Source organism: Nanorana parkeri, unplaced genomic scaffold, assembly GCF_000935625.1.
Source record: "Nanorana parkeri isolate BGI_ZX_2015 unplaced genomic scaffold, ASM93562v1 scaffold216, whole genome shotgun sequence".
In the NCBI taxonomy this organism is placed as follows: Eukaryota; Metazoa; Chordata; class Amphibia; order Anura; family Dicroglossidae; genus Nanorana; species Nanorana parkeri.
This window is the reverse complement of record NW_017306484.1, coordinates 1,118,223-1,129,773: the sequence shown is the minus strand read 5'-3', so window position 1 is coordinate 1,129,773 and position 11,551 is coordinate 1,118,223. Positions and strand designations below refer to the sequence as shown.

The following is an 11,551-nucleotide window of genomic DNA, read 5'->3' as shown; positions in this document are numbered from 1 at the left end:
CCCCCCCCCTTAGACATAAAGGAAGAGGATTTAGAATACCTCTATTCATGAGGACGTGTTATAAATGTTTACATATATTAGCCAAGTATGCAGTGCTAACATTTTGAAAATGGAAAAAGAAAAATGTTCCTTTACAGATGCTTTATATATTATGAAAAGCAAAAATCCCTTTCTTCCTTTGCCTGAAAGGGTACACCGGTGTCAGTGCATACAAACTGGCTAAAGTCAACGGCTATCAATAGAACATTCTAAAAAAGGGTCCTTTTAATACGCATGCAGATAATACGCATGCAGGAAATACAGCTGTGCAAGTCTTCCTAATAAAGACTGCTGTGACTCATCTGGCTCTAACAGTACACCTATAGTCAACTGTTCACGAAAGACACAAATTAAATGTATCAACCTCTTGTGACCCCTTAGAGCAGTGGTTCTCAACCTGTGGCTCGGGACCCCCTGGGGGGTCGAATGACGATTTGCCAGGGGTCGCCTAGTCAGAAAAAAAAAAAAAACACCATAGGAATGCATAGCTAGATTCCTATTGGCTATATCACTTTGCAAAAGCAAATAGAAAACTAGCTATTGCAACCGCCCTCTGATGCTGCCAATCAGCAGAGGGGGACCTGAAGTTCGGCACGTGGAGCTGCGAACACGCACGAGCCCATCCCTATCAGTGACAGTACTGCGGAGTATGTACCTCATACGTTATATAGCCACACACTTTAAATCCAATTCTTCTAGTTCCAGCTGCAGAGCCCGGTCCGGTCTTTGCCTATAGCAGTGGTTCTCAAGCTGTGGGTTCGCTGTGCAAGGTGAGAGTCCTCCTCAGCTCTCTCCTAGCGCAGCAGTGTCAGTTCTCCCGCCACGCCGCCAGATGTCGCTGCAGCACCCGCTTCATCCCTAAATTTTGCCGTTGGGGGTCACCACAACTTGGCAAATGTTACCAAGGGGTCCCGGCCCTAGAAAGGTTGAGAACCACTGCCTTAGAGACTAACACTCAGACTGAAGGGGGGAGAGTTGAACTCCTTGGGCATGTGTCTTTTTTTTATCATGTGTAAGAGTGCAATTGTGCTAACAAGAAACATGCAGACAGGAGTAGAGAAAAGGGTGATGATCTCATCAGTCTGCTGCTGCTCTTTCACTGTCCAGTCAACAGGCTGGTTGGTGGGATGAGCTCACCCTATTCCTTAGTTGCAAGAAAGATGTGTCATCCACGTGGCTGTGTGTGATGGGGCGATGAGAGTCTCTGGACTGGATGGATAGAAATACAAGTTAAAGAGACAGCACCTTGGTTATATAGGGCAAAGTGACAGTGTCTCTGCAAAGGCCCCCCTCCCAGTGGTGTCACTAGAGGGGTGCGACCTGCACTGGGTGACACCAAAATGTCTGTCATATTGGTGTCACCCCCTTGGAAAAGTTGGGCACTTGGTCATGGACCAAAAGCCCAACAGTTGCATGAGAAAGGAGGGGACCTGGGGGCATACCTTATCCCGCTGGGTGAACGTCCCCTCCTCTCTCCCATGATAGACTATTATTATACAGGATTTATATAGCGCCAACAGTTACAATACAATTCAAGACAAGATGTAAGGAATGCCCTACCCGTGAGGGCTTACAATCTAAAAGGGAGGGGCCAGTGATACATGAGGAGGTAGATGTGTGGGGATGAATTGTTTGAGAAAAAGTGATAGTTCAGCGGTTAGGTTGAGGTGGGATAGGCTTCCCTGAAGAGATGAGTCTTAAGGGATCGCATGAAGGCAGTTAAGGTGGGAGATAGTCGGACAGTTTGGGGGTAAAGAGTTCCAGAGGATGGGAGAGACTCTAGAGAAGTCCTGGAGGCGAGTATGGGAGATGACAAGGGAAGCTGGAAAGCAGAAGGTCTTGGGAGGAGCGGAGGGGACAGTAAGGGTGATATTTACTACAATCTCAATACAAATGAGTAAACTAAACATGAGACTGTAGTCCATCACAAGAGTGATCTTGGAGTAGGGCTGCAACAACTAATCGACAATCGATTATAATCGATTATTGAAAAAGTTGTCAACTATTTCAATCATCGATTAATCGGCTTCCGATTGGTTGCCCCTGTTCACGGCTCCACACACGCTGCGCGCCACACCTCCTCCCCACCTCAGACCCGCCCGCATCCATGCTCCACACGCCACACCTCCTCCCTGCCTCACGCTCACTGCCCGCCCAAATCCACGGGCGGCACAGGGACGCAGGGAGAAGAAGTAAGGAGGAGCAGGTGTGGGGGGATGACAGCCGCTGATAGACAGGCCCCATCTCAAAAACTGGTTGCTGGAAGACTGCTCAGGTAAGCCTACACTTTCCCCACATGGTACTCTATCATCTATGGCTGGGATAGTGGGATTTGTATTCCTCTATAGTTGGTCAATTGTGCAGTATATTATACAGAGCAATGTACCATCAGCTATAGAGGACTACAAATCCCAGCAATACATTATACACTGTATGTATAATGTATTGCTGGGATTTGTTGTATTCCTATATAGCTGGTGATATTCTGCATTGCGCTGTATAGAGGACTACAAAACCCAACAATAGTACATTATAGAGCGCAATGCGGAATTCCACCAGCTTTAGAGGACTACAACACCCAGCAATAGTACATTATACAGCGCAATGCAGAATACCGCCAGCTATAGAGGAATACAACAAATCCCAGCAATAGTACATTATAGCTGGTGGTATTCTGCATTGCGCTGTATAATGTACTATTGCTGGGTTTTGTAGTCCTCTATAGCCGGTGCCATTCTGCATTCATTGCTATATAATTTTACACTTTTCATTTCACTATATTGCACACCACACTTTGTTTTTTTTCTTTTTTACTTCCACCGCTCCAAGCTTGCTCCTGTGATGGACTGCAATCTTAATACAAACTAGTAGTCCCATCACCTGAGCCATTTTTAAAAATGTATTTTATTTTCTATCCGATTAACCAATTAATCGAACTTAATAATCGGCTAACTAATCGATTTTGAAAATAATCATTAGCTGCAGCTCTATCTTGGAGCAGTGACTACTTTACAACACCCACACACAGGGACCATGGGGAACAAAAGTAGCCCCCCCCCTCCAGAAGGAAGGACAGTGTCAGCACCAATTCAGAGATGATTTGAGGATCTACAGCCGAGTGATGCACAAATAAGATACATTTCTGTTGATAGATAAAAGTACTTGAATGTATTTTTCAGATTTAACTGCTGAGTTCAGTGTCCCTTAAGCACGATCATACCACCAGTCATCTCAGGGCAAGGGTGTTAGGCAATCAGGAAGCCATGGCACCTCCATTCCGCTGTATCAAAATCATGTTCTAGTATGAAAAATACATCTAACTGAAACAATGAAATGAGCCAATTCTAAAAGTGGATAGTAAATCGATTACATTAAAAAAAAGAAAAAACAACCCAACACGGAGAGCCGGCTGTCATCTCACCAGACGTTTAAGTGGCAGTTAATATCCCGGTGACTCTTCACCTTTAAACACTAGCTGCTGAAATCGGAGATCAATGGAAGAAAGTATTTAAGAATCCCAATTTCTGGCTTCGAGATCTATAATAATAAAGAGAAGGGGAGAGCAACGCTCTTGCCTTCTGCTCGCCAGGCTGACTGTAAATTAGAGATGTCAGCAAGCTGCTGGTGGAGGGCTGAACGCACGGCTTTCCAATTATTATAGGTTGCAGCCTTCTGCGTTTAAAAACCCATTTCTAATACAAAGCCAATAAATACTGCGGTCAGGAAATGAGTGTGCAAAAAGTCTAGGGAGAAAGGCAAGAAGGCCAATGCTGCATTCATTAGATTCATAGATTGTAAGCCCTCAGGGGCAGGGCCCTGCTTACCATCTTGTCTTGAATTGTATTGTGATTGTAATGTCTTCCTTATATTGTAAAGCGCTGGGCAAACTGTTGGCGCTCTATAAATCCTGTATTATAGTAATAATAGGGGTCCTTTGTTCCGCCCCTCGGCCTTCTCTTTATGTTATAGGTCGATGAATTAGGTGGTTATACGGTGGGCTACTTTATGTGGCGTATCCTGTAAGATACCGCTTTACTAATCTGTGTGTTTTTGCATATGTTTATTAAGATTTAGGACTTAAATATATATTTTTACTTTTGCATATTTTCTTATTTAACAAACTGCAGCCAGAAGGTGGCAAAGTAAACTGCTGAAAAGCAGAGAGATCAGATTCCACACACTGCTGAAAGACCACAGAGGAAGGACAACCCCCCCACCACTGTGCAAATAAAGACCATCTAGCTTAGTCAATCGTATACAGGTTGGCAATTAAAGTCTGACTTTATTCTGCTATTAACCGCTCCTGGGCTGCAATACGTATATATACGGCGGCCCGCAGAAGTGGTTAAACCAAGAACACAGCAGCTGCAGCAACCGTGTACTTGGCGTCATTTTAAACAGCCGGCGATGGCTGTTAATGTGCAAGCGATCCGGCGTATCATTTGTACACATCACCGGCATGTGCTGCCCAAACCCCCTCCGCCGGCTTCCCCTGGTTCCGCTGTCCCTCGAGCAGGGCCCAGGAGCGACACAAGGCTGTTCTTCCCACAACGATCGGAGAGAGATCAGCGGGCTTCCAGCCGCTAATCTCTCCTCCGATCACTGGACCCAGAAGTGATATGTATTGCATCACTTCCGGTGTCACTGGGCACATTCCCCGGCTCTTAGAGCCAGGAGAAGAAGCTGGTGAAGCAGATCTCGACTTCCTCAGCTTCTTTGGGGTCCCTAGGTGACATTAGGGGTCTGAAAGACCCCTGATGTCTCCATAAAGAGGATCTGTCACACCCTATCTGCTATTACATAGGGTGCTTGTTAGTCTCCTATGTGATAGCAATAAAGATAGTGTAAAAAAAAAAAAAAGTTATTTTTTTTTAGTAACATAAGAAAGGAGTAGCAAAGGAGGACAAACAAACTTCCATAACACAAGTACCAACTGTGGCAACAGGACAACAACATAACAGGGCACCAATGAGAGAGATGGAATAAACTACCAGAGATAGTGATTTAAAGGGGTTCTAAACCCTACGGTTTTTTTTGCTTATATCGACTGCTAGCATGCAGGAGATATAAGCAAAAAATGTAAAAAAAAAAAAAAAACGTTTAAAACCATTTTTAAACTTACCTCGTTATCGCCGCTCGCTCCCGCGCCGAGAATCAGGAACTGCTCGTACGGCCGCAAAGGATCTTGGGGCGGGCGCATGCGCAGTTCCGATTCTCGGCCGGGAGACGAGCAGAAACGCAAGGTAAGTCTATGGACGCGTGCACCCGCCTGCAGACACCGCTGGATCGTAGTGACGTCACACCGCTGGAGGGACAGATGAAAACATCCGGAAAGAAGAGGAAGATCGGAAAAAGAGACATCATTTAAGGTAAGTGCTAACATTTACATGGGGGGGGAGGGAAAAAAAATTATGCCTTTAATGTCACTTCAAAGACCATGTTTTACGTTACACCCTAAATATGGGTGTAACATGAAACACGGACACACCACACTGCACTTGCAGGGCACTGATAACTAGGGATGCACCGATACCGAGTATTTAGGCAAGTACTCATACTCAACCAAATGCTCTGATGCCTAGCCCGATACCGGAACTTCTGGTATCAGGAAGCTGGGCAGCGAGTCATTACACGATGCCCGGGTTCCTGATGTGCTGGGAACCCGTCTCCATGCTCCCTCATCATCTCCAAGCTCGACTCGCCTCCTAGCTTCATGATTGGTCAGGAAGATGGCCAATGAGGAAGTTGGACAGCGAGTCATTACCTGCCCCCCGACTTCCTGATTGGCCAGAAAGCTGGCTTCATGCTCCCTGGTCACGAAGGAAGCATGGAGACGGCTTCCTGGCCAACCAGGAAGCCGGACGCCTTGTAATGACTCACCGCATGGCTTCCTGATTTGTCAAGAAGCTGGCCAGTCAGGAAGCCAGATGGCGAGTCATTACCCACCCCCCGGCTTTCTGATTGGCCAGAAAGCCGGCTTTATGCTTCCTCGTCACCTGGTTACGAAGGAAGCATGGAGACGGTTGCTGGCTAATCAGGAAGCCAGGTGGCGAGTCATTACACGCCGACTGGCTTCCGGTATTGGCGAGTATTGGGAATATTGGTACTGTTACTCAATATCGAAAACCCGGTATCGGTCAATCCCTACTGGTAACCTTCTCCAGCCCCATAACCAAAAGTTTGCACCTCTGAACAGACCTGGAGCTAGGGGGTAAAGCCTGTAGGATTGTGGTTGAAATGCCCTGCAGGCTCATATGCAAAACATTAACAAATGCACATCTTCACCATAATGTGTGTACATTTACATTTTTTTTAAAAGGTGGACTATGCCTTTAAGGAAAGTACAAAACTTTCTCCCAAGGCTCATTGGAGGACACAGGACTCTATTCTACAACAAGTAGGATGTCGAAAAGGAGTCCCAAAAAATTAAGTTGGCCAGATAGAACAACAGGGGCAAACATGCCCAGGCTACCCTTAAAAAAAGCTGTGTGACCTCCTGCAGGACCTTGCATCCAAACCTGCCAAATGCCAATACAGCTGTATCCACATTACAGAATGTGATAACAGTGCGGACTGAAGATCAGGCAGCAGTCTGGCAAACCGGGGAGGCAGAAGCCTCCAGCAGGAAGACCCAAGAAGCGTTCATCGCCCTTTCTCTGGACAACCAAACTATGCCGGTGGAAGGGTATAGCCACTAGATGAAGCGTTGTCCCTTTTGATGCACATAGTATCCAGACCTCTTAGAGGTGGGAGATATAACCACATGGTAGAGGATCGAGTCTTTTGTCCTCCAATAAATGCCAGGAGAAAGTAGGTTTCTTTACAATTTAATACTTTTTTGCCGTCATCCTGATGAGACGGGGCCAAGTCAGATATAAATAGAGATGTGCTCCTTTAAAAACCTTACTCCTTCTCCTTGAGCTCGGGCAGGTCCAGGAACCAATGCTCATCGCTGATTATCTTCTTCTCGTCCTCTTCCAGCTGCTTCTTAGTTTCTGGGTCAAGGCTCTTCTGCATAAACTACAGAGAGAGAGGGAGAGAGAGAAATATGCGTGTTTTAATGTATTCCCTCAGAGGACACAGTTTATGCTTAATGCAGAACTAGAAAAGCAGAATTATGAAGAATACAGAAAATTCTCAAGTGCTGATATGCTGGAAGTGAGCGTAAAGCAAATGAACTATGAAATTCATAACTGCAGTGTAAAGTTAAACTTGGCCATCACAAAACTTTAAAAGGGAAATTGATCTAAAACTTGTTTTCTTTCAGATATTCTGTGATAAATAAATTAAATTATTCAAGCGCAGGAAAGGAATTTTAAGATATTATCTAGATGGTATAGATGCCCTTGTGTCCTACACAAAACGGTCCCATCACTCTCTGATCGGTGCTGGCGGTTTGGAGGGGAGGGACACACACACAACGGACTATGCTCTACATTTGGTGGTCTTGTTGACTTCTTCGCTCTTACTGCCGATCCATCTTCCAGTTATGCAGTCAAATTGAGGGCACAATATATCCGGAGACCTCGGAACTGGCTCTATTCTCCATCTTCCCCTGATCCCCCACGGTGGCTAAGTGGGGCCTCCTCCATTTTATCGGCAGAAAGGGCTGCGATTCCCAGTCACTCGAGATCATTATCAGCCCCCCAATCTAGGAATGGGTTTGTGAACCTAATTATGGAAGAATTCACGACCCGTTTATATGATCTCTACATCACCATTCGGGCAACAAGGAGCAAGTGGATTGATTTCTCTGCCTCTCCGAGGCTCCAGTCCTTTTTATAAGGTTTTCAATGAGCTTCGATCAGGTACACCTTTCCTTCCCCATCTCCCCTACGTCTTTAGTCTACCTCCCGTCCTCGTCTTTTCATGCTGGTATGGTAACACCCGTTTCTCCACTAGGATGTTATGTCATCCTTATCATTATTAAGCTGCCACTTGGTCTGCCTGATGAAGGGGATCCTGCAAGACCCCGAAACGTTGCACTAAGTGCGTTATGCCTTTTTGCATGTACATCATTTAATAGACATATTCTATTTGCTATTGGAGTGCCGGTGTCTATATTTCTTCACTTGGTATTCTGTCACCTTATCCAACGTATCTCCAATGGCAGCATGCCCACCCTGTGTGATGAAATTGCATTGTATGGGGGTTGGGTATGTCTATGCCCTTTTGTATATTTGTATGAAAAGCTTAATAAAAATTGTATTCTTTCAAAAAAATATTATGTAGTTATGTTGATGTTTTGAAAACCTTACTCGTATGTAAAGCACGGTGAAATACCAAACCCTACTCAAGTGATAAAAGCACCCTCGGTGGTGAAATGAACTCTTTATGTGATAATAGATGCAGTGCAGTGGCTTAGTGGTTAGCAGCACTGGGGGTCCCCGGTTCATATCCAGTTTTGGACACTATCTTCAAGAAGTATGCATGTTCTCCCTGTGCTTGGTGGGTCTCCTCTAGGTACTCCAGTTTCCTCCCACACTCCAAAGACATTCTAGAAAGTTAACTGGCTACTGCATGCATGGGAGATAGGGACCTTAAAGTTTAAGCTCCTTGAGGGCAGGGACTGATAGGAATGTGCAGCATGCAAAGCCCTGTGCAAATTGCTGGCGCTATATAAATACCTGTAATAAATAACACCCCCAGTGGTGAAATAAACTCTATTCGTGTGATAATAGCACCCCCCCGGTGGTGAAAAACTCTACTCAAGTGAGAACAGCACCCCTAGGAGTGCGATAAACTATACACATGTGATAACAGCACCCCCAGTGGTGAAATAACAAAATGCACTAAGTGTTAAAAGCACCCCCCAGTGGTGAAATAAACTCTACTTATGTGATGACAGCACTCAAAGAAAAAAATCCACTCCTAATAACAGCACTTGAAGAAAACTTCCAGCAAGTCGTGCGCTGTGTTATAGTCATTTTACTAACCTACATGTACTAAAACCAGCTGCACCCCAGTATATTATTCATATATCGCTCTGCGGTACACGGAGCACACCTAAAAACGACTGGAGTTTCCATAAATCTCTGTTGACATTATCCTTCCATTAGCACGGAACACAGCATTTTCTAAAGAGCGGCCTCTCTTACAATTACACCAGCTTGCGACAAGAAGGGGAAGAGCAATTTAATGGAATGGTCACATAAGTGTTACTCGGCGGTTGATTTAAGTAGGTTATTCATTTCAAGAACAAGGAGAGCCATTGTACATATTTTTCTGCCCGCTAACAATACAGTAAAAAAGGTGGAAAAAGAGCGCGCGGGCCCTCCCCTTGGTTATTAACGTTCCATTAGACCTACCTGGCCACCTTTTAGTGCGTGACTAGCGAATGAAGCATTTTGCTTGAGGGAGATGCAATATGGGTCAGCAGCGGTCGGGTGTCGATGCTACGCTCTTGTTTAATCCATTCCATTGCATGACATGCTCTTACATCACGACGGGGCTCCCCGTTGTTTTTAATGGGATTGTACTGAGATGTGCAAACTCCCCTTACTGCAAGCTCCTAGTTCTATCGAATGATTCACTCCACACGTTGCACTGATCAGCAGAGAGATATTATCACTAGCTACTGGATGGCCTTGTATCAAGGCGTCTGAATTCAGAGCAGAGTTTTCTGGATTCATTGACTCATCAGACTGATCGCCATACACGGCACACTATTTTTTCATCATTTATATAAGAAGGACCATCTACCATTCTCCCCCCTGCAAACTACAAGAGATCTAAATTAGGCCCTCGGTCCCAATTTCAACCATCGCCTTCTAAAGCTCCCCCGTGTGCTTTTTAATATACGTTCCTTTCATACTTGACTTTATTTACTTGTGTACTGGCCGGTCACATGACCCGCATGCTCCTCTATCTCTTCACCCAGGCTGGGCAGTCCTCAATGATGCAGAAAGCATCACCAATGTGATAACACCAGCGCCATTCAGTTCCCAGGGGGCGCGTCCATGACACCCTGCACTCACGGGGAAGTGGGTTGCATGACACTGGGCGTCAGGCAACCAGGAAGACCACCACTGGAACAAAAAGTGATGAATCCGTAATGTCCTTCAATCACACGAAGTAGATTGAATGACTCCTGGAATCATTCAACCCAGTAGAGGACCAGTGCTGGATTAAACAGCGGTGAGCCTGTGGGGGGACACAGGCTCACCGCCAGAGCGGAGGTGAAGATCACAACGAGGGTTGCTTTTTTATCATTAAAATTGCTTAGTTGCTAAAAAGTAAAAACTGGAATTTCAAAAAAATCCAAAAACTGGCTAGTGAAGTCAAGAACGTTAGTGGCCACTATTATATGTAGTAGTGTTTTCCAAAGTCAGACACGCACTAGCGGTGCCACATATTTCATAGTGGCAATTGTATATAGAGGACGTTGTAAATCAAAGAGGCTGTTCCCTTAAATGTTAATGTCATCAGTTGATGAGAGTACAGTGTTCCAACATTGGACATGTAGTCATGAAGGCCAATGACCAGCCAGTGAGGTGGCCTGCCCTCTGGATGACATCCAGTACACAAGGTTGTACAATCTCCTCATTCAACTAAGGTACGGGGCATTCTCTAGATGAGGGGGTGCTACTAATTATGCTTCCTTGCAAAGTAAATAATGCTTCTAATTGGAGAATCACTTTCAAAAAGGGCAGCAACTGGCACACAAGATTTCAATTTTCTTTTTCTATTGGGCAAAGTCAAAGCCCAACATAGGAAGCCAGACAATAAGCATTCGGGCAAAGATACGTGTAGGTACCCCCTGCACTACCCAGAAAAGGATGGCTCTTAGCTGCTCTCTTCCTACTTGCATGCATTCCCATTACCCAAAGTGGCAGCCCATCATAGGAAGAGAGACAGCTAGCATTTGGGCAAAGCAGAGGGCAATGAAGGCAAAAGAACGTGTCGGTACTGCCTGGGAAAGACTGTGCTTGCCCACCATGTTCCAACTCATAAGCATTCCTATTGCTCAAAGTGGCGGTGCATCATAGGAGGCCAGACAGCAAGCATTCGGGCAATGCTATGTATAGTAGGGCTGCAGCTAACGATTATTTTCATAATCGATTAGTTGGCCGATTATTAAGTTCGATTAATCGGTTAATCGGATAAAAAAAAAAAGGCTCCAGTGATTGACGACTAGTTTGTGTTAAGATTGTAGTCCATCACGGGAGCAAGCTTGGCGCGGTGGAAGTAAAAAAAAAGTGTGGTGTGCAATATAGTGCAGTGCAGAATACCAGCAGCTATAGAGGAATGTAGCAATAGTACATTATACTATAATGTACTATTGCTGGGATTTGTAGTCCTCTGTAGCTGGCGTTATTCTGCATTGCGCTGTATATAATGTATTATTGCTGGGATTTGTAGTCCTCTATAGCTGGTGGTATTCTCCATTGCGCTGTATAATGATTTATACTGCGCAATGCAGATTACCACTGACCAGTTATAGAGGAACAAATCCCAGCAAAAATACATTATACAGCGCAATGGAGAATACCACCAGCTATAGAGGAACAAC

The 11,551-nt window shown here is 45.1% G+C and overlaps 1 protein-coding gene across 1 annotated transcript in view; it reads right to left on the bottom strand.

The window, feature by feature from the left end:
- The window catches only part of MPHOSPH6 (M-phase phosphoprotein 6), a 26,500-nt gene that overhangs the window by 6,044 nt on the left and 8,905 nt on the right, over positions 1 to 11,551 (bottom strand). The window contains exon 2 of the mRNA XM_018555878.1: positions 6,947 to 7,059. Coding sequence (XP_018411380.1) covers positions 6,947 to 7,059 — 113 coding nt within the window. The remainder of the gene's footprint in view (positions 1 to 6,946; positions 7,060 to 11,551) is intronic.